Source organism: Equus quagga, chromosome 1, assembly GCF_021613505.1.
Source record: "Equus quagga isolate Etosha38 chromosome 1, UCLA_HA_Equagga_1.0, whole genome shotgun sequence".
Lineage (NCBI taxonomy): Eukaryota > Metazoa > Chordata > Mammalia > Perissodactyla > Equidae > Equus > Equus quagga.
In genome coordinates, this window is record NC_060267.1 from 38,026,161 (window position 1) to 38,050,563 (window position 24,403).

At 36.9% G+C, this 24,403-nt stretch overlaps 1 protein-coding gene across 1 annotated transcript in view; it reads left to right on the forward strand.

The window, feature by feature from the left end:
- Positions 1 to 24,403, forward strand: part of SLCO1A2 (solute carrier organic anion transporter family member 1A2) — an 85,317-nt gene that overhangs the window by 25,356 nt on the left and 35,558 nt on the right. The window contains exons 6-9 of the mRNA XM_046677689.1: positions 14,544 to 14,734; positions 15,082 to 15,203; positions 19,673 to 19,814; positions 24,216 to 24,348. Of these exons, the coding sequence (XP_046533645.1) occupies positions 15,144 to 15,203; positions 19,673 to 19,814; positions 24,216 to 24,348 (335 nt within the window). The 5' untranslated portion in view covers positions 14,544 to 14,734; positions 15,082 to 15,143. The remainder of the gene's footprint in view (positions 1 to 14,543; positions 14,735 to 15,081; positions 15,204 to 19,672; positions 19,815 to 24,215; positions 24,349 to 24,403) is intronic.

A 24,403-nucleotide genomic window follows, 5' to 3' on the forward strand; every position in this document is an offset into this window, starting at 1 on the left:
GGCATGATGTTGACATCTTTGCACATATTAACTAATTTGATTCTCACAGCAAACCCCTGAGGTAGGTACTCTTATTGAGTAAAACTTTTTAATAAGGAAACTGGGGTTGGATAATATTCCCAAGGCCACATAGCTAGAAAGTTGTACCCCAGAATTGGAATCAAGGCAATCTGGCTTCAGAACCTACAGTCTTATCCCTTAGTCCATGCAGTGGTATGACATTAGCTCTGAATTACAGCTACTGCTGTAGATGTTTGTTAGGCCCCAGTCCTCACATAGACAGAAACTATGTCATCTAAATGTACCTATCCTCCAAGCATCTAGAAGACTGCTCAGTATATATTAGGTATATAATACATATTTATCGAGCAAATACACATAGAAGAAGGGTGGGAAGAAGTATGCAATCAAATAAAAGAGAAAGAACTGTTTCCCTTACCAAATAAAGATGATAACATTGAGATGACATGAGACAAATGACAAATTGGACTAGCATGGTGGCAAAGGAGATGAGAAAAACTGAATTGATTCAAGGATTACTTAGGAGAAAGAGCAGACAGGATTAAACAAACAAGACTACTCATTAAAGCTTTTTAACAATGTCTCCTCTCCTTGGTGGTAGATCTCTAAGCTAAGGAATGTGCTTGATATTTTTATCCACCTTATTTGCGTTGGAATGAGTGTCGCAAAGACAAAATAAGATGAGGAGAAAGCTCCCTAGTACCAGATATAGGAGATGATTCATAGTTTATTCTTTACCTTTCATTATATTTTCTGATTTCTGGCTTTGTTGAAGGAAGAATCAGATCACCGAAGATTCAGATGCAGATAAAATAAAACATAGAAATTAGTTCGTTTCATAACTCGACTTGACGTGTTTTCATCAGCCCCAAGGAAACATGATTTTCTCCTGACCAGAAGAAACGTGTTGGACAATTTTTCTTAGACAAATTTCTGTTTATTACCGTCTGACATATTCATATTGGTTGGACTTTGGTATGCTCAAGAAAGAAAAGAGTTAGCTAACAGTGCTTTTTTACATGTTATTCAAGCAGGTTGTTTTTATATAATTTCCACAATCAATTTTCCTATGTATTAATGTCATAATTAAGGCATTCTACGGCAGCTTATTTAATTTCTGCATCCCAAACTCCAAGAAAATGTGTCATTAACAGTGACCTGTAGGGATATTTTGAACTTAGAATATTTGCTTAGCAATGCATGATTTTAAAGTGATAATTACTTGATTAATTAATTAATTAATAGAAAGGATATTATTGTTCATTCATGTATTCAAAGAGCATTTATTATTTATTAATAGGACAATACTTTTCAAGGTGCTTTAGAGCTTTTCCTATAGCACACATAGAAAAATAGCTATTTGTGTCTCATACCAGGGTAAAGAAAAGTGGTTGCTCTCACCTGGAGGTGACCGATCTAGGGTCTTTGGCTGCTCCAGGCCCAGACTGGTTGTCTTTCGGTTGGGCTAATAGTATCTCACTGCACCTATAACTCTTTCACTAAATAAGTGACACATAATTTGGGAAGCTCTGTTGTAGAGAAGAGCAGTGAGTAAAATATTATATCTTCCCTCAAAGTGATTATAATCTGGTTGGAGATACAGATGTCAATGTATTTATAAGGCAGAGACTGCACCTCCTGAAGCTCTGCTAATGGGAGGATTGTCTGCCATCTCTGTCTTTCAGGCCACCCCTGAGTGGGGCTATAGTGCAGCAGCAATTCATTTTTAGCTTGCGTCCACATATTGAGCTCACTCCTCTGTAAACCAAGCTCATTCTTCTTCTAACTTCCCTGTCAGCTGACAGTAAGGAGCTTTGTTGGCGCTGTAGATATGATCTGAAAAAGAGATGCAGATGCAACACTGGTGGATGATGTGGAGTCTGGTCTACCTGCTCATGCAGCTTACTTGTGCCCTCTGAAACTGCTTGTGTCTGATCCTGAATATATCACTTATATCTTATGACGGATTTCTCAGCACCTACTTCATCTCTGACTTGGTGAGTCTGACAGAACTCTGCTTATCGCGGGGAGCTCTGGCCACATGGTCCCTTGTTGTGCCCTACACAGTCATTCCATCATTTCCAGGGCATGATAGCTACACATAGCATGGCTTTGCTTTAGAAACCTAGGCGGTCTCTATGTGATTCTCATACCGAGGCTTGCCATAACCTTCACACATTGTCTTTTCCCATCACAGCTATCTCGGTTAATGTTTACTGTTTTTCCTCCCATATAAATATGAACAACTCTGATTCTTCTTTTGATAAAGATAGAAAAGAATACATTTTACAGATCAAAGGTTACATAGCATACATGCATAACATGCACCTGAGACCATGTTAATCTTCCCTAGAAAAGATACCACATGTTGCACAGCAATTGCAAATTGCTACTGGTTACTGGTGGTTACTGCTAGAATAATCTACTGTCATCCTCTAGGATTTGTCTATTTATTGCAGGGGCCAGAGTGGTGTGTTAAATGGGTGATAGGAAAGGAATCCTGCATTTTTTGGCCTTTTATGGCAGCATTAATCTCTACCGTTCTCAGTAGATCACTATGATGGTTCCTGCCCCACAAGCTAAGAAAAAAGCATGGGATTTCTACCATCTATCAAGAATGTCCATTTTAGTTATTGAGGACCATAAAAAAAGATAATGAGTATGTCTGTGGGCCAGTGGACCCACTGTAAGCTAGGCTTCGAGTAGGATTCCATTTATTATCTGTCCATATATGGCCCTACACGAATAACAGGAAGTTTGCAATGCTATTGTGGTCTCTAGGTATCAATGTCAACTCAGACCTTGTGTACACAAGTCCTTGAAAGGTTTGGGTATATACCCTTTCCTCAGTGTATGATTACCCTAGTAAATGGTCAGACAGCTCTTTGAGGAAGGACTGGGGGAAACCATATATACTTGTCAAGATGTCCTGTGCCCTTCCTCTTGGGGACCTGGACTCTCCTCCAGTCAATGGTTTCCAACCTAAAAAATGGCTCAGATTGGGAAACTGAACAAGATATTGCAACATTTTATTAGGGATGGCTGCTCTCAGCCTCCCCATAATCCATCCTTGATTTCTTTTGATTGTGTAGGTTGGTGACCCTTCTATCTTTGACCTAGGGCTGTCATGGTCTATTAACCATCCTCATACCTTTCTGCAGTTCAGATCCCACCCTGATGCTCGTTACAGTAATTGTACCCACTTTGCTTATGATATTTAAATGCTACCAGCTGGCCTCTATTTTTTTGTGATCTTATCATCCCCTTGCCTCTCAGAGAGCCCTGTTCTACTATAACATCTCTTAGTGTTATCCCCGGCCTACAGAGGGCAGCCATCCCTGAGTTTCTCAACAATGCCTACCAATGAATTCATGTTGCTTTGGCAAATGGCATTTCCTCTGGACTCTCCTCTGAAACACAGACTACTGGTGGGGTTTTTGGCCTTATGTGATATATCTATTCTATCGTGCTCACTTCTTTGATCTTTCTGATCCCTTCTCCTACCATCTCCCATGGAAGTTCTGGAATTTCTTTTTCACTTAGTGTGAGCCATCACTTTTCTAAGCTTCCAAGAGACATTCTAGAAGCATGCTGTCTTAACCCTTGCCAAATGTTAAACCTTCAATAAACTTTATATGTTAGGGGTGTGTCAGGAAAGGGGAGGGGAAAACAGATATAAATTGTGTTAAAATTTGGCCATAGGAATTTTTAAAAAATGGCAGAAGAACCCACAATCTTACCAAATACTATTATAGAATGTCTCAGAAATTTTTAAGGACAATACATTTGAAACCTTTTTTGCTTAGCCTGGGTAAATTTCATATCCTGTGCATCAACTATTCCAACCTTGACATTGCCTTTCTGAGTACTCTTCCATTTCAGTTACTCTCACTTCCACTCTCAAATCAACAACCCACATATCTGATTGTTCTGTGGCCTTGTCACCTCAAAAGAATTACTCCTCATATGTTGTCTTCCACCAGAAAATGCATCTGAATATTTTTTTTCCTCTAACAATAATGTTTTATTTGGCTCTCTCCATAACCTTTTCAATTAATCAGCTTTTCATCTGTATCAGATTACTCATAACATGACCCTCCCTATGGTTTTAGTCTGTCAGTTTCTTCATTCTTCCTTTCCTTCTGTATTCAAACTTGCCTTCATGGTCCATAATTTGAATTCTCTACTTACTGGCCTCATAGATTCCTTTACTCCATTCACCCATTGCTAAATCTAAATTGCTAATTCCTAATTCTAGGAAAACATATACATCTATATATCGTCCTCCTTTTCTCTTTCTGTTGAATGTTTCTGGCATAAATCACACGATATTGATGATCTTCTTTACAAATTCATGTGATCTAAGCTGCGTCAATTTAGCAATCAATGCTATTCACCAATCCTTTACTCACTTCCATTTAAGTTCTTATTTTGAGCTCCGTGGTGACTATTTTTAACTTCTTTCCTTCTACTGGGGTCTTCCAGCATGTCCCTGACCAATTTGCTTTCTGCTGACAAACTTGCCCTTCTTAATGAGAATGTGGTAGTCATTGCACACATATTCTCTTAACTTCCTCTTACCTCAACATTTCTTCACATTTTGATTAACTTTGCTCTTTTTAATGGAGCCCACATATCCTTCCTCATACAAAGAATATTAACATGAACATGTAAAGACTTGTACAAATGTGTGTAGCCAACCTCACTAATAAGTGAGAAAGAGTTAAGCTGCAGAACCATCAATTGCTGTCTCTGGGGAGAGTGTTTAATAGTGGTAGGGAGAATTATAACAGAGTCTCTGTTTCTGCTGAATGGAGGGAGAGTTTGTCTTGGACCCAATCTAGAAGCTAACCTAGAAAAGCAAATAGGAAAATATAAAAAATTACAAAACAAAACAAATACAAAAAAGAAAAAAAGGAAACAAAACAACAACAACAAGTACAATAAAGACTGTGTCAATGCTTCAGCTTAGTAGAGAACACAGAGGCAATTGACCGGAGGACAAAGAGTGCCCAGAACAAATAGCCTTGAGCAAGTCACAAGGCAACTGAAAATAGAGACGCTGCCATCCCTGGATAATAATTAAAAAGGTGACAAGCTCTTTTAGAAGTTTACTTTAAATCATTGAATTAAGAAAAGTCATGAATTTATTGACAAATTCATCCAAAGATAATAAGACAATGTATTTAAGTTTGGGAGTCAAAAATATTGTGGAAACATAAAATCCCCTTCATATAAGAACTCCAGATAAAAAGTTATCTGAAGTTGATAACAGAGAGGAAAAATTGTTTTTCAACAGAAAAAAAGGATTATTTCAATACAGATCAGTGTCAGTCATAGTGGAAGATCGTGTTGGATTGGAGTTGGAGGTGTGAGTACAAATCTGTTTTTAATATCTAGACATTTACCTGTATCTGTATTTTCTATTTATATTTGTTGATACACACATGTGTTTCCTGGGTGTACATATTTATATATCTCTATCTCTATTTCTATCTCTATCTTAGTTTCTAAATATAATTTTCCACTAAAGGAACCAGGGTTTCTTGGAGAAGGGGTTAATTTGAGAGCTGTGCCAGGAAAAGTGAAAAATGAGCATGTGATATCTTCAAGAGCCAGAAAGTAAGGAAGTGCCCAAGCAATGGTGGGGACATATCAAAAGGTAATAGGAACCAGTTTGAAAGGGTTTCTGCTGGGCATGGGGGCATATCAGAAAGATGTAGGAACCAGCTTGAAGGGGCTTCTATTGGAAAATTTAAACATGAATACAAGTAATGAAGGCAATAGATTATAAGCCATTGAATAAAATAAAAATCCATGTGTCCATACTGACATAAATGAATACATAAATATATAGAGATAAATGGAAGCTCGCTCTTTATTTCTTTCTTTCTTTTTATTGAGGGAGATTAGCCCTGAGCTAACTGCTGCCAATCCTCCTCTTTTTGCTGAGGAAGACTGACCCTGAGCTAACATCCATGCCCATCTTCCTCTGCTTTATATGTGGGACGCCTACCACAGCATGGCTTGCCAAGTAGTATCATGTCCTCACCCAGGATCCAAACCAGCGAACCTGGGCCACCGAAGTGGAACATGCGCACTTAACTGCTGCACCACTGGGCCGGCTTCTGGAAGCTCTTTCTTATAGTAGAAAGCCAACTAATAAATACAACACAAATAATGGGGTTAGAAAATCATCAATGGATGCTAAAACTAAAGAATTAAAATCTGATGAGAACCAGGATATTTATATAGTCTCACAGTATCTCCACAAAAATTATTTATTAATTACAAAGTGAAAATAACTATATTGAAAAAACTGGCAGATATACTTTAACCATGTAACACTACCAATATTGGAACAAACGGACATCACGTGTCTCAAGAGATCACGCAGTGAGGAGAACATAACATCATTTCAGTGGTATTCCTGCACAAAATGTGTAACCAAAACCTAACCATGAAGAAACACCAGGTAAACTCATATTGAGGGATATTTTACAAAACTACTTACACTCTTAAAAAATTTCCAGGCCAAGAAATGCAAGACCAAAAAAAAAAAAAAAAGCTGAGTAACCTAAAAAAAAATAAAGAGAAATGAAAACTAAATGTAATGTATGGTGCTGAACTGCGTCCTGAACCATTAAAAAAAATAAAAGATACAAAAGACATTATTAGGACAATTGACACAATTTGAAGATAGACCATGATTTAGATAATAATATTGAATCAATGTTGAATTGTCAGACTTTGATGATTGTATTTTGATTATATAATTTGCTTTTAGGAAATAGACACAGAAATGTTTAGCAATTAAGGACCACAGTATATCAAACTTATTCAAGCAATTCTGAGGGGAAAAGAGTACATATATACAAAGAAAATGAGAGAGAGAGAATGAGAAAGCAAATGATGCAAAATGTAACCAATTGGTGAATCTGAATAAAGACCATATGGAAATTCCATATAATTCTCGCAACTTTTCTCTATGCTTGAACTTATACCGCAATAGAAGTTACTAGAACAATACGGATGCCTAAAGGAGCAGATCAAATAAATGAATGCTTTATGAAAGCTCTCCTTTAACAAGATTCATTTCTGGTTGGGAATGTTATATAAAATGAATAGGTAGAAAGATAGATAAGCAAGAAGGAGACAACTGAGGTATGCTCTGGCCGAGAATCATGGACTTCAGTGAGTACTTTGGTTTTTAGTCAAAATGATGTGTGTAAGTGCTTTACAACGTGTTTCGTGTGCATATGGACTGTTTGCCATTTCCGTGTTTGCCAAATGAGAACTTGACTGGACCAGTGTTTGCCAATCTCTTTTGACTTACAATTCTCTTTCACAGTAATGCATAATCTTTTGAAAATGTTTATAAATTAAAAAAAGTTTATTTCAAAATAGATGATGTTACCTAAAATGTTTTATTTTAGATCAATGTGTTTGTAGACAGTTATAAACTTTATTTAATTATGATATTTGGTAATATTAAGTATGAAGGCAAATCTTTAGTCATGTATATCACTCTATTTAACATGTGATGTGCACTCCTTATTTTAAATTAATGTTGTGAGAAAAAGCATGACATGTCAAGAAAGAAATTCAAAGGTGGCATTTCATTGTATGTGGCTCTGGGGAGTCATCTATTAAAACGTAGTCTGGTGTTTAACTACTGTACTTGTTAAGGCATTAAGAAAAAGAAGATATCACAAAGTTTGGAATTTTCACACAAAAATTTTTATAAGTTTTAAAAAATTACTAAACTTAGTTTTGTAATGTTTGAGTTTTCTTTGAAATTGAGGAAATAAGAGAATGGATTTTCTCTCATTACTTGCAGATGTTTCTCTGAGTATGAAAAAGCCCATCTAGATACAATTCTTCACTCTATTATTCCTTTTCAAAAATTAGTTTTGGAACATGTAACCACAAAATGAAGTACTAGGTAAAAATTTTGAATAGATGCATAAAACTTACTGATCAGATGAAGGCAATCTTGAGGAAAATTTGTAACATTTTTTTTTTATGCTCCCCTTAGGTTATATTCTAACATCAGTGCTCTTCATGCTTCCTGTCTTTAACCAATGGTCCATTAGAGGTATAAATAAAACAGCATATGACCACGAATAAAGATAATTTAAAATTGTCTGAGTGAAACTACCATGCTGACTAACGGTACTCAGTTGAGTGGTAAACTGAAGGCCATGCACTCACTCCTCTGATAAACCCTAGTCCCTGAGCATCTCACCTGATATTTATTCAGAGCTCTGAACTCTTCCCTTCATATAACTTAAACAATTGTTTTATTTCTTAATCCCACAGTGGACATTGGAATTGATACCATTATGCAGCCAGTTGGGGAGCTCTAAGCAGTGACTCTGGAGGCCTTCCACCTCTAACATTCAGTGGCTCTGATCAGGAAGTTATGGATGCCTCAGGCCAATTTGTTAATTAAAACCTGAATAATCAAAGAGAAGGGAGAGGAAGAGGAGACTGTCAAAGATTCCTAATGAGAGTAAAATAATTAGCAAAACAAACAACAAAAAAACAGAAGTAGTTAAGAACACATTGTTAACATGGATTAGAAGCGTGCTACATTCTTGTTATATTTTTAAAGAATCAATTCCAATGATGTTTTTGTTCTTTTTCCCCCCTTTTTTAATTGGAAAAAAATATAATGATCCCTGTGGAAAACAGCATAGAAATTTCCAGAGGAAAAACAAAACAAAATCAACCATAATCCCATCCAGAGATAATCACTTCTAAGATTCTGATTTAGGTACTTCAGTATTTTATCTAGGTGAGCACAATAGTGAATAGACTCACACACACACACACACACACACATCCCACACTAGTGGAGAGGCAGCTTAGGGTGGCAGTGAATAGTCTGTAGGGCCACTCTGCCTGTGTCTGAATCCTGGCTCTACCACTTACAAGCTGTGTGGCCTTGCAAAGTTACTTGACCTCTCTGTGCTTTCATTCCCACATCATTATAAGTTGGGATAACCTTATTTATGCTGTGGGTTTTATGAGAATTTAATTGACATCTATAAAGCTCCTAGAATAGTTCCTGGAATACAGAAAGTAGTATATAATATTTATATTTTTTACAACTATCTTCAATTGTATATGGTTTTACAAAAAAATGGCATCACATTGTATACATTATATTAGAGCTTGTGTTTTCCGATCTGGTGATTGCCCTTTAGGTTCTTCTTCATACTTTTCTTGTATGTTGGGGTCTTTGAGAGTGTTCAATAAATAGATGTCAATAAATACCAGCTTCCCCCTTCCCCATCCTAACTGTGAATCAATTGAAAAATAAGACAGAGAGGTATGACGTCCAGAGCCCAAAATATCACCTTTAGCACTAAACAGGCTGATATGAGGGAGTGTGACTTATTTCCTTTGGTGAGCAGACTTTTAGTCAACCTCCAAATAGACAGACTTCCCCATGTGGTCACTGGATCATGTCAGCCTTCGCCACATGGAGTGAGTGAGGGTATGGAGAGGGGAAAAACATGCTATGCTAATGGAATTCCATCTACATAGAAGGAAATAAGAATGAGAAATAATAATAATATTATTCTTTTCCCTATTTCTCCTTCACCATGGAAAGGTTTTACTTTTGACTTTAATGTACTGTTTTTAACATGGTTGTTGAAGTATTCTAACAAGGACTTAGTGGTAATTAAAACTGTATCTCGGATCTCTTTAGACATTTTCTCCATGTGTAACTTGAATAAGAAAAATGGAGACACCTGGCTGTGTAAAGATTTGGTGACTATGGCTGTGTTCACATCATGCAAAAGTAGTTGCTTAATGAATTTGAGTCAGTTAAAATCCATCGAGTTGATGATGAAATCACATATCTTATTTGGCATCACGTAGAAATTGCAGTGTCTACGTATGTAATGTCTGGAGCTTGGGAATTATGCAACTAGTTAAATCTCCTGAATCTTCTATTACTGAGAATAGAAAGAGCCCTAACCACTGAAAGCGTATTATCCAATAATATAAATAGCTATCCTTTAGCGAATGTTGATTGTGTGCTGGCATCATATTACACACTTACCTTGTTTAATTCTACTGCAATGATTATCATTCATTTTTCTGGCCTCATATCCATTCCCTCCCATCCTCTGATCCTCACAGTATCCCAAGGGACTGACTTCCAAAAATTAAATTTCCCAGGATCCCTGGCATCTGATTTCCTGTTAGATTGTGTCAATGGGAAGTAGTGCTGTGAGTCTGGGGTTGAGGGAGGGGAAAAGGGAGGGCATTTCTCCCCTCCCCACTTTAAGCGGTGCCTCTGGCAGTGCCTGTGTGTCCTTAGGGCTCAAGCTTCTGCAGCTCAGCCCATTTCCCTTTCTGATACAGCCTTAGAAGTGAGAGTGACTTCCCACTGGTATAAACCTCTGAGTTGCCCACCATCCCCACTTTGACTTTTGAACTCTTCTGATACCTTTGTAACTAGTTTCCCATATTAAATTCCTGTATTGAACTACCTGTCCTGGGCTCTCTTTTCCTGTCTGGACCTTGCCTGATACAAAGATAGAGACTGTCTTCATTGTATAGGTAGATTAACTGACTTGTACAAAATCACACAGCTAGTTTAAAAACACGCTTTCAAACTAATTGTGCCTCATTTCAAAGCCCAAGTACTTAAACTACTATGCTGTACCCAAATGATGCTCCGAATGAATAGCCACACAAATAGTTTTCATTAATTGCCTCTTCCTGTTATTTAGCTCAAATTGTCTGCATTATGGCACTAACTAGCTATTGTTAACATTTAATTGTCTATCTCTCCCAATAGCTTCTGAGACTTCTCGAGAGTAAGCACATATGTTACTCATCTTTGTATCCCCAGCTCCAACTACTGTGCTTGGAATGTAGTAGAGTCTTAATAAATATTTGTGGAATGATTGAATAATAATTACTGCCATTGACAGAATAACTGTTTTATTCCAGCAACCATGCTTGGGGTCTAACGTAAATTTTATAACTCAGTCTTCATAACGATCTTGCAAGGTAGGCATAAATATTCCAACATCATAGATTAAAAAAGGCTCAAAGAGTTCAAACAACTCACAATTAAACAACTAAACTAGGATTGGGTCCAGGCTAACTGGGCTTCAAGGTCTGACGTTTTGACTATATCTAACTGCCTCCCTACATCCATTAATGTGAATGAACAAATCCATAAATAAGTGGGTTGGGGAAAAATCCAAACATTTTATTGGATTTTCAGTTATTTCGGAAGCTTTATAAACAGATAAAGTTTTATCTTTATGAGAAAAAGGAGCAGCTCAGTATTTAGTTGCCATAATTAACTAAAGGAACATGTTTTTGTATCCAAAACTATGTCTGAGCAAGCAAAAGGAAGAGAAGAATTGGGATAATAATCTGAAGAAATGAAACAGTTTATGTTGCAAGTGTGGAAAACGTTGGCTACTCCCCTAACTATCTAATCATTCTCTAGAACGACTCGGTATGGGACGTCACACCAATGATATTCACAACCAGTTCTCCTACAGACTTAAAAGTCAGGTTTCAGCTTTACTTTTCCATGTCTTGGTCTACATCCAGAGTTAATCAGTACGTTATCCAGAGTAACAAGTAGGTATTTTTATTGCTAGATTGCTGATGAAGGTTTTTGCTGCCATTTCTGTGCATTCCTTTCTTTGGTTTGCATGGTGAAATCATATGCATGGGTAATAGTCCATGGCCCAGTCAAGTTTCTTCCCCGGTTTTGCCTAGAGTGATGCATTCCTCGTACCTCCTCTGAATGTAAGAAGCAAATAATACCTATATTTGTAAGGCTGATTTGCAGAATCCCTGATCTTATTTTTTGCTTTCTGATGACAATGAACTAATAGAAGTAAAATAATTTGGGAGGCGTCAGACAAAAAGTCGTTGTTAATTCTACATGTTCTTCATCAGTCCTTGCTTGGTTTGGTATTGGTTGAAATTATTTCAGCTGGATATGGCTCAAGTGGCTGTTCTCTTCTTGCAGAGCTAGGGGCCGTTTGAAGATTCTAGAAATAAACAGTTTTCATAAAATTTTTGCTGGCGTGACTCCCTCTTTTTTTCCCAGGGAAAAGATATCCTTCTAAGTCTTCTTCACGTATGTACTACTAGTTTTGTCACGATAAAGCAAAGCCTTTATTTCATTAATTCAGGAGTATAGTATATTGTAAAATTAAATGGATGCATTTTCCAAAATGATTTATAGTAATAAAAAATCTATGTCTGTGTACATAACACTGGGGAAAGAGCGCAAACCAGACTACTTATTTGTTTTGTAATAAATTGTATTGTCTTGTGACTGAGATATGTCATTAAAGACTGGCAACCAAGGGGTGTCAAAAACCCCAGGGCGTGACTGTCCAATGGATATAGAGTTTCGGTTGTGCAAGATGAAAAACTTGTAGAGATCCGCTAACTGAAAATGTTTACATAGTTAACAATTCTGTAATGTACTTTTACCACAATTTTAAAAAACAAAACCAAAAACCAGAGTTATGACCAGCAAACGTGGAAGAAACACAGTTATATTTGTGTGACAAAGCATACTGAAGAATTACCTGTTCCCATTTGAACGCCGAGAAGAAAGAGTTAGGGAAATAAGGTGATTCTCCACTCAGTAATACTTCAGCAAGTCCTTTTCATTAGCAGTGATGACCGAAGGGGATTTGTCAGTGACGCCGTGGTCCCAGGAGCAGAAGTCACGGTGTAAACAACAACGTGCTAACAAAAGGCTACTGTTCACATGACTGGCACTTGCCCCGTTCTAGGATCTGAATAAACAACGCATGAATTCCCTGATTTGGGGTCAAAGTGCTCAGCAGTGATTGTGATATTAACTATTGGATTTCATGAATTTTGTTAAATAAACAGAATAGGTTTTATTCACTCATTTATTTATTTTCCTCCATCGAAAATTTTAAAGTGTGTCTGAAAAGCTAAAATGTTTTCACTGTGTAAGTTGGCCAACGAGAGGAAGTTTAGTGTTAATTGAATCATATTTAATTCTTTCCAAGTGCTTAGCTTCAAACACTACCTCTTACAATTGTTTATAAAACTTCTCTCAAGACAGTGAACACATTTGCAAACAAATCTTTAAGGTATGTTGATAAAACCTGCTCAAGATGGTTATATAGTGTCACAATGCATAGAAGGAACTGCAGACTTTCCCTATGTGGTGATTTTCTGTGTCGCTAATTGGACTTTCTATGTCCCATTGCTACATAGGGAAAATAGGCATTTAGAATAGCCGCTGAAAAGAGTGAAGATAACTTTGACCTGGAAGAGGACTAAGTTCTCTCCCTCTCATTGTTTGATTGGGTGGGTGTATTGGGCTCAGATATTGGTATGGAGGGATAGAGGAAAAAAGATAAGGCAGCGAGATTAAGTTCTAAATCATGAGAAAGACGGAATGAGGGCAGTTGAAAGGTTAATGATAAAAGCAGATGTGTTAAAGATGAGAACCAAAGAATAGCAGTTCCCATTTTTTAAAAAATTATCCTATTCTATTGGTTTTTCCAAAGCTAGCATCATGTGCTTGCACTATAGTTAAGGTGACTTGGTATTTTATGTGGGGGAGTTCCGTATGAGTTCGTTTGTACGGCCATTCGAATTGTCGAGAGTGTCTCTAACAATTTTCATCCATGACCTATCAATTTCACCCCTTACATACCAAACAATTTGTATTTGATCGTACACTGTCTCATTCTATTTCAATGAGTTTTATTTAAAAGTTTTACCTTTCCCTTGGGATCTGGGTCCAAATACCTTCCTCAGAGCCTTATTCTTCTCTAACTAGTTTATATCGTCTAGAGGACAGCTGGTCTGCCTTGCTCACTGCTGAAATCCTGTGCTTAGCACAATGACTGGCACACAACAGACTTAGGATAAGAATTTGTTGTATCCGTGAGAGAATGAGTAAAGAGAGCTAAGCTCATACATAATTGTTTAGTGGTTACTGCCTTAATCTGTGTAGGGTAGTGAGATTCAGCAGATTTATAGAGATACAGCAGTGAAGTTTTTAAAAATTAGTGCCATTCAGAATCACCTGTTAAATAAATTTTGTTCAGAGAATTTTAATAAATTAACACTGGGGACACTGTTAAGATATCATTCTGGCAACTTGAAGTAGATTTACTAGAATAAATATTGTCAGAGTAAAACACTTTGGTTTTGGTCCAAAATGTTACCGTCGTTTCAAGACGCAAAATAGACAAAATATTTGACAAGGGGTAAGTAGAACTTAACAGAGTTCAAATCACCTTTTTGTTTTACATATAAAAATGTGTGCCTATGTATTATACATGCATGTAGATACACATTTATTTATTTTATTGCATATGTAGACATAGAGATCTCCACTTACACGTGTGATCATCTTCTAAACCTCACATCTTAACTTGCAATGGTAGGATTGTTTTCCAGATCATAGAATTATTTGTTATTTCTACTTAGTCTATTTCCATGATTAAAATTCCACGTCTCCCCAGGTTTCTGTGAATCAGCAGTGCCCCAGAAAGTGTTTCCCTTCCTGAGACTCTGGGGAAGTCTTGGAACGCGAAGAACTTGGAGAGGGAGCCTGGCCAAACAGAGATTTTCGAGCCTTGGTAGGCTTGCTGAAGCAGATTTTTAGCACAAACACAAATCAAAGTCTGTGTGTTCTTAAAAGCAGCATTTTCATGTAAGTTCAAGGAGCTCACTTTGGTTCTATTTGTTTTGGCTGAAGAAATGAAAAGCTTTGTTTTAACCACGTGACTATTATTTTGCAAAGGGCACCAAAACAAATTATTCTCATATCTTTAATCTCACTAAAGAGTAACTACAGTTATTTGATGTAACTTTTTCAATGGAAAATTAACAACTAAATCGCCTCTGTCATTATTTTCTACATCTGAATCAAAAGCTTCCCAGGTATTTTTTTTTAATACAATGGATTCTGATTAACTTCTTCAGATTCAGTATTTTCTTCAAAAGAATGACGGCTTATGATTTTGTCAACAATTTAATAGATTTTTGTTTTCTTAAAAGGATAGAACTAAGAAATATCAAGATTTAAAACATAAATACCTTGGAACGCTCAGGAGAGCAACATGGGAGACACTGAGGAAAGAACTGAGACTCATAAAATAAGATGTCTTTCCAAGTTGAAGGTATGGAATTTTTGTGTGTGGATATATGTGTATGTACCATATTTTTTTTAACTTAAATCTTGCAAAGTTGCTCCTATCTTTATGAAGTGATCTAATGTTAACGTCATACTAGCTGATATATTGATAATTTCTTGCTTTAATGAAGTTGGTTTGTAACTTACGGGTGTGCCTAGATAGGGTGATTGATTCAGACAATTTGGTCAGAAATGGTTTTGAGAGACTGCAGTGGAAGACAGGATCTTAAAAATTTTCGGGCACACGTTAAGTTACAACAGGATTTATTTTCCCTGGATCAAAGGCTCACCCTTCTGGGGCTTCTAGGTCAGAGGAGTATGGGGGTCTCTTCTGGAAAATGGTTCACTGGACAGAAGTGCTTTGTGAATCTGCAAGCAATGGTTGCTTCCCAATGACCCAGTAAAACTAATGTTTACTTCAAGATTTGGCAACACACCAATCATTCTCTATAAGAAAAATGCCCATTTTGTTAGCTGTTTCTGGTATTCTTGACTATTTCAGAGCCAATGCTTGTTGCATAGCTTCAAAGCAATTTTGGCTTAAAACAAACATCAATTTACTTTAAACCAAAGGCTTTGGATATTTCTTGATTTTACAGCTGGTGCCTGCAAATGATTTCCAAACTAAGACATTGCCACCAATTTTCTCTGTATTGAAAGTTTGTTTTCTCTTAACACATATGTAGGGAAAATCTACCCTTGTACACTAAAGTGGAGAATTATGATATAAATCTAGAAAACTATCGTTCCTAAAATGCCATGTTAATGATAAAAAAAATTCCCCTTACGTTATCCCTCAATTCTTGTGTCCTCCTAAAACTGAGTGGTTAAACATAAGGATTGAGGCCTAGGCTTCCTGGGTTCATATCTGAGTTCAGCTGCTTATTTGCTGTGTGACCTTGGACAAGTTGCTTAATCATTTTGTGCTTCAGTTTTCTCACCTGAAAATGGTAATAACAATACTTCTGCACCATGGGATTGTTTTTCTTTTTCACAAATGCTTGGAACAATGACTGGAACATGGTAAACGTTCAATAAATATTAGCTATTATTATTAATAGCACTTGTGGATAAAAGTCAAGTCAGGTGTTAATTTAGAAACGATTGATCTTAAATTTAATTTTTGATTACTTTGGAGTTGGGCAAGATGAGATACGGATGTGAACATTATGGCAAAATATTGCGAGCACAAGTTTATCATGTAAAAGTGAGAGACAATTACTTAATAATTGGTTAGAGTTTTTCGCTTCTCTGAACTTAGAAATATGCTTGTTAAGCAAAATTCTTTAGAAGGCATCAAAGGATTGCCCTCAATGAATTTGTTTCAAACTCTGGGGCATTATTGTTAAAAGGCTGTAGAACTAGCTTTATAAATATAGGGGTTATTTTGCACCAGCCATGGGTCAGAATAGCTACTGGTTGTTTTCACTCTGTGAATAGAATCAAACAGTTCAGGCAACCCATCTAGGTGTTTTAGGAAAAGAACATTGGGGTCATGATTTATCTAGTTTCCTTTCTTAAAATGTTAAATAAAATAAAGTATTCTCCCAAATGTCATTTGTACTTTACTTGGTAGATCTTGCTTTTAAATATGAAGCCTGAATTTTAAAACCATTTGGAAATTATCAGCTCTCAATAATGTGCTCTGCAAAGATTTATAGTGTGAAGAAAGAGTTTCTATAAATGGTATTTACGATAAAAGGATGAATAGCTGGAGATGTAGCTATACTATCTTGTCAGACATATAACAGTTTTGACTCATATGGAACTTGATATGTATATTTCCCAGGTCTTTTTCACATAAATTTCTATTCAGATGTTCCCAAACTAATTGGTACAGCTAACTCTTGGCTTAGGTGTATTTAATCTTATTACATTCCATCTTACATTCAGCTTACTTTTAGCTCTGACCACTTCTTCAAGATGTTTTTGAATACTTATTCTGTCATTAATTTAGTAAACTTGTCTTGGGTGTCTATTATTTGTCAGGCACTTACTAGACACCAAAGATACAAAGGTAAATAATATACGGCTCCTATCTTTGAATTGCTCACAGTTTAGTGAGGGGAGAGGTTATAGGCATCCAAACACATAAATAAAGTGCACTAAGGGCTGTAATAAAGGCAGGCATATAGCAGTGTAGGAAGATAAGATGTGAGTGGTCAAGGCTACCTAGGGAGCAGAGAGCAGAGGAAGCCTCCACAATACAAATGATGGGAGAGTTGAGTTTTAAAAATTGAGTATATATTTAGCAGATACACAAAAGAAAGAAAAGTATCACAAACAGAAGACCATCCTGTAAAAGGCACTGCGATGGGAAATGGCATGGTGAATTAGAGGAACTATGAGTAGAACGTTCCGTCTAGAGACAAGCAGCAGGAGCTGATACTGAGATATAGACAAGGTTTTGTTGGCCATCTGAAAAACAGGAGGTTTTGTTTATGGGAAGCCACTAAAATATTTTAACAAGTAGAATCGTATGCCGACTATGCATTTTATTAATTCATTGGACAAAAATTTACTAAGCTCCAAATTAGTGGTGGTGCAGGTGGAAGGGAGGTTGGAGGTGGCCAAGGCTAGCAGAGACTAAAAAATGATTGCAATTGTCTCAGCTAAACTGTGCATACATTTGAAAGATTTCACCGTGAGTGATAATTAAAGCCATGGGAATAAGTGAGATTTCCTAGGGAGAGCATGTATAGCAAAAAGAGGAAAGGGTACAAGACTGAAGGGGTTGGCCAAAGAAAAGATTGAATAGAAAGAGTCTAGCAGATAGGCACAGATATATATATGCATGGAGGGAGGGAATTTCAGAGATATTAGGTAAACGGAGGACTGAGAAGAATCTATTGAATGCGGAAATCAGGAAGTTGTTTATGACTTTTTATGGAGTAGCTTCAAGAGAGGTCAGAGTGTAATAGATTGAAGGGTGAATGGAAGGTTAAATAGTGTAGGCAATGAATCTAGGCTATTCTTCCAAACAGCTTGATAGTAGCTGGAGCTACCACCAGTGATGAGCGAAGATATTTGTTTTTAAAAGACAGAAATACTTTGAATATATTTATAAGTTAGTGAGGAGAGATGCAGTAAAGAGCACGAGGTTAAAAACAGAGGAGTGGGGGCAATAATTGATGAATCAGGATCTCACAAGTGGGAAGAATGGATTCAAGAGTGTGGGTGGAAGGATTTTATTGTACAGGAGAAGGGACAGCCATCCTTCTAAGACAGGAGGGAAATTCGAGGGAGGGATAGAGGTGAGCTTGAAGATGAAGTTGCTGAGATCATTTGCTGGTCAAGAAGAACACGTGGCTGGGCTGGAAACAGAGGAAAGACAAGGTTTGAATCATCTTGAAGGGAATGTACAGGTGCAATATAAACTGTGGGGTTGGTTCAAAGTTGGGAGTGTGGAACGTGGAGGGATGAGGATTTTAGTGGTTTGAGTGTGCTGGCTAGAGAGTGGATCAAATGGTCTCCCAGGATAGAAGCGTCATCAGGAAAATCTAAGCTAAGTCGGGCCAAGGGAAAAGCCCTATGGCATAGGATTGGAGACCACCATTCAGGCTGATATAAATCTATTTATCTATAATTCGTTGATTTTGAAGCAGCAATTAATCTACTTAACTATAACATTACTCAGTATGTAATGTTCCTTTTTCAAATCTCTTACTAAAATCTGTTTTCTTCTTTCTGATTTAATAAAACTATAAAAATTTTAACTTTTCACATTTTTAGTAAAACCATACTAGCTTCTGCTGATCACAATAGTTCTATTTGTTAAGTTGTCCTTGATTTTCATCATGGATTGTATCAACCTGACTGCTCTCTGGAACTCTATCAATACATAGGAAATGTGATTCAATATGTGGAAATTTATTGTATTCATATTTGTTTATCATAGCAAGTACTTATTCAGTTTAGAAACATTTCATAATGGTTTGTAATTAAAATATTGCTTTAAATAAGTTAAGTGGCTGTGAGTAGCAATCTAATGTTGTATAATTTGCCTATTACTTTGTATAAAAGAAACCTTGAGCAAATTTGCTACAGAAATAATGTCTTTGGGTAATGCTACATTCTTTTTTTCATTAACATATATGTATTCTTTTGCATTACAGATAGCATCGTAGTGCTGAAGTACTGTTTAAATCATTTACTGTCTTATTTAGAATGACAATTAGTTTCTACGTACGCACAAAATGCACATATAAAATAATGAGGCTACAGTTACCTACACAATTCAATATTAGTAATCAATTAGTCCCACTTTGAGTTTTCAAAGAGAGAGCATGGCATGAAAGGCCAGAACAGACCACATTAAGACCACATCACAAATTGAAGGGTTATTTAAGTTGGAAACAATCGGTCTTGCGATAGAAGATATTTTGTCAACAGGTGGCAAATATATGATTCAAAAATAAATTTTTCATGTGTTTTCTTATACTCTTTTCTCCCTAGATGTTTCTGTTGGCAATAACATGTGCATATGTAGCCAAAACACTATCTGGATCTTATATGAATTCCATGCTCACACAAATAGAGAGACAATTCAACATCCCAACATCTCTGGTTGGATTTATTAATGGGAGCTTTGAGATTGGTAATGAACTATTTTTGCATTACTTCCTTTATATTTTATTTTATCTGTGGAATTAGAATTTTATTTTTATTTACTGCTTTAGGTCATTTAATCTGACTGAATAATATGTTTTCTAAAGTGAGTTGAATAGCTTAACTAACTTTGGAATATGCTTAGAAACAGTTCATTTAAATATTACCCCTGAACAACACTTAAATATTGCCACATATCCCACCACTGGACTTTTTATTCTTATAGGTTTTTGGTTATCTAGCGTGCGTAGCAGAATATTTAGTGTTTATACTTAGTCTATCATTTGATAACCCTTAAGGACTCTATCTTCATACTTAGAAGAAATCACGGAAAAATAAAGGAATCTGTTTCCCAAGGGAAAAAACAAATATTTTTCTTCTCCTGTTGTTTCTGGGAGGTTGAGAATTCTCCTTCCTCTGTGCGGAGGGAAGAAGAAACTGCTTTCACATCTCCCTGAATTTATTTCAGAAACCACTTCTAGGGAGGAATAAAGTCTCTTCTTAGGCTCTGGTTTTTGCGGATGACCGGGAAGATGTGGGGACAGAGAGAAAGATTTCTCCTGTGAACAAAGTTATGTAGAAATATGAATGCCGCTCCTTTATAGTTTTATAATGACTTCTACTTCCTTCGAGGTGAAAGTTGCCTTTGATATATGTAATTGGTATCTGAAAGAAAAATCAGGATTGAGGAGAGGCAAAACTGAAACAGGCGATGCTTGATCCAGTCTGCTAGTGTTCAATTCTCTCAGACCTTGCTTTGTACCGCATGTGTGCTAGATCCTGGTGATGGAGTTAGAAGTCATTCCTTAGATAGTCCTTGTGTAAACTCAGCTCACAGGCTAATGAAGGGAATTGATGCAAAATAATAATTTTAATTGAATGCAGTAAGTTTGGTGACATAGGCATATGCATATGCTCTATAGGAGCACAGACGAGGGTCTCAACCTCACACAGGGTAGATCGGCTCTTGAAAGATGAAAGTTCTTCCAGATGAAGAAACGGGGTTGGATGAGTGTGAAGAGAATTCCAATAGAAGAAGCATAAGTGTGAGACAGCATAGTAGCTTGTGTGGAGAGCAACATTCAGCCCAATATTATTGGCTGGCCAAGCTGAAGGTGGAAATTATTAGGATATAAGCCTAGAGAAATGGGCAGGGGTGAGAAATGGGCCATGGAGAGCCTTACGTGCTTTCTATGGAATTTACCTTTTGTCCTTTAGGTAACAGACAGTCATTAAGGGATTAGCAGGAGTTATCAATATTTCTGTGCCAAGGACTTTTTTGCAATCTGATGCCATATGATTTCAGAATAATATTTTAATTGAATAAAATAAAAACTTTAAGAGTACAAAGGAAGCCAATTACGTTGAAATAAAATTATCAAAATATTAAAAGAACTTGTCATCTCTTAATATGTTTGTACTTTTTATCAATATCCTAAATAACAATATCTACATTAATTTTGAAGGAATGATTAGTGTCAATAATATTTGAGGTATCTGCAACAACTGTAATGTCATATTCAAATATCTGTCACTTCTATTGATGACAAAATCATAGGTACTGCTAATACCGCTGTAGTTTGTGCCTGCTTTCACTGTCAAAGGAAATGCTAATATTTAGTTAAAAGTTAGGGAAAATAAAGTTGCAATTGTTTTTCTCATTCAAGTTCTTGGAACCCCTGATTTCTATCCATGGGCTCCTTTGGGGTTTGTAAACTGAAGATCAAACTATTAAAAGCAAAGTTCAGATTTGCTTTTTTGAAGGGCCATGCTGTGGCTGTGTTGGGGATAAATTTGAAGGTGGTCAATCAGTCTGGGGCAGAGAGGATCCACGGAGGCTGATGCAAAAGCAAGGGAGGGCTATCTGAGCCTGAGCCAGGATCCGACTGGAATATGAGAATAGAGAGAGAAGACCTAAGGAAAGAGGACCCAATTCATATTAGGACTAGAGAGAAGGTGACCTAAGACATATTTAGGAGTTAAATCCCAGAGACCTGAGCGAGAGTTTAGATGTGGTGGGTGAGGAAAGCAGGAATCCCCAGGTTTACATCTTGGGCAGTGGAGTGGATAACGGTGCTGAGACAGAGAATAGAGGAAGAGGAACAAGATTATGGTGGTGGCTATGGGACAATGGTGAGTTCTGTGTAGGCACATATTGTCTGTGGTAATACCAGTGAAACCTTTGGGTAGCGATGTCCACGTTGCAGTCATATGAGTCTGAAGCATTGCGAAACTATCAGGGATGGAGCTATTGATTAAGTAAGTAAAAAGGTGGTTCTTAAAACTTGAGAACAGATGAAGCTACTCAGGGAGAGGATATAGGGTTATAAGTACAATGGACAAAGAATGGATCCCTGAGGGACACCAATGTTTAAGGCACAGGTAGAGAAAAAGGAGCCCATAACAGTGTTAAGAGAAGGAATAGTCAGAGAAGTAAGAGGGGAAACAGGACAGAATGGTCTTATAGATGCCAAGGGAAGAGAAATTTCCAAAAGAGAACATTTGCTAGCAGCATGAAAAGAATTAGAAATGTCCAGTCAGATAAGGATGGAAAACTATTCCCTGTGTTTTATAATATGGAGATAATTGATGATCTTTGCCATGGCACTTTTAGCTGAAGAGTAGATTTAGAAACTAGAAAGCAGTGAGAGAGCAGTGACTTCAGGCGAGAATGGGAGAAGAGTGGAATCTCTGAATACAGATCAATGTTCTGGGAAGTTTGGAGAGAAGCTAGAAAACATCTGTAACTGAAATGCAGTAGAGAGGGAGGAGCTTAAAATATTATGAGAGAGGTTTTAATTATTGGACTAAGTTTCTGGAAAGAATGGAAGTTCCCAGGTGGTCTGTTTGATCTTGGATGGTCAGATGGGCACCAAACACTGAAACTGAAGGAAGATGGTAAGGCCAAAGGGTGGGAACTCAGATACCTTCGTGTTTGATTGCTCCGCATTTCTTGACAAGTAGAAAATATTAACTATGGAAAGTGAGTGTTGAAAGGTGGTGTGAGCAGAATGATGAAGATCTGAAATAGTTGTTGAGGGGAAAAAGAGAGGTAATTTACAGACGCTGATAAAAGTATCGCTTTGATTACTTTTCCTCAGTAATTTTACAAGCAGTGTTCTCAAGTGTTCTCAAAACACTTGACAAGAACTTAACTGTCTTTTTCCATCCCCTCTCATCATAATTATTTTACTGACAGAGCAAGGAATTTGAAAGATGAACTCACCCTAATGTAAGGAGGGAAATCTCCTTCCTGCTCCTTTCAAAAATAGATATGGATTTCAAACAGTGGCCTTATAGAGACACTACCTTCAACATGGATGGCTTTGATGATGGGGATTTTAGAAACCTAGGGAGGCCAATGTGGCTGCCATGGCTATAGAGGTGGGACACTCTCCATATAAAATAATATAGGGGCTGACTTCTCTTCTGCTTACAAAGCAGACTAGAGAGAAACAGAGATGGAAGGAGAAATCTTCAAAATATACATCACCACTTAGAAAATTATTAACTCCTTGAGGAAGAGTTTTTAAAATTTTTATAATCCTCAAGCTCATCATAGTGACTTTCCCTATACATAGTAAGATTAGGGTAAATATTGATTATTGAATTAAAAATGTATGATTTGAGAACTTACATGTTTGGCTCTTCCAATCCTTTGCTCCATAGTCTTCAAGGGTCTGTCCATCAGAATGGGGCCTCCTCAATTATTGTCTAAATCCTAAAGCTTTATCCTAAGACATGGGAATACACTTTTTCCTGAGTTATTTACTCCTCAAATACAGATTTACTTCTAAGACCGTGGCGGAGAAACAGGGATCCACTACTTTTTGTTTCTAAAGAAAGAAGTAGAAGTGAAAATAGACCTATAGCTTGGCTACATTGACCAATATAAAGTTATATTTGAATCATGAGTTACAAAACATATATCTATCTGGAGTTGACTTTGCTTCCCTTTTCAAACATAGGAAAGCCTATCATACTCTGTGGAGCAGGCATGGGGGGAGAGGCCAGAGATGATGCACAGGCTGACACCCACTTTTACATTCCATTTTCTAAAGCCAGATAATCACAAATAGAGCCATTAACATTTCCTAGAACCATTCTTCAGTCCCTTTCGCTGGCTTCTCTTTCTCCGCCCTCTTTAAAATGTTAGTGTTCCACCGACATCTGTTTACGTGTCTGTGGACATTGTGGAATAAAGCCCTCTTTCAGGGCAGGGATTGTGTCTTATTCATTTGTTATTTCATGCATCCCTAGCACCAATCCTAGTATTTGAGATATTTATTATACAATAAATGCTAAATAGTAAATGATTGGGTGAGGCTGTTAATTAAGACTTTGTTCATACTTATTGAACTATTCACATTTCATCTCAATTTTTTCCTAGGAAATCTTTTGTTGATTGTATTTGTGAGTTATTTTGGAACCAAACTGCATAGACCTATAATGATTGGTGTTGGATGTGTGGTTATGAGCCTAGGGTGTTTCTTACAATCACTACCTCATTTCTTCATGGACCGGTAAGTATTCCAGTCTCTGAAGACCTGTCAGGTTCAACTTACAGCTTTAGGAAAT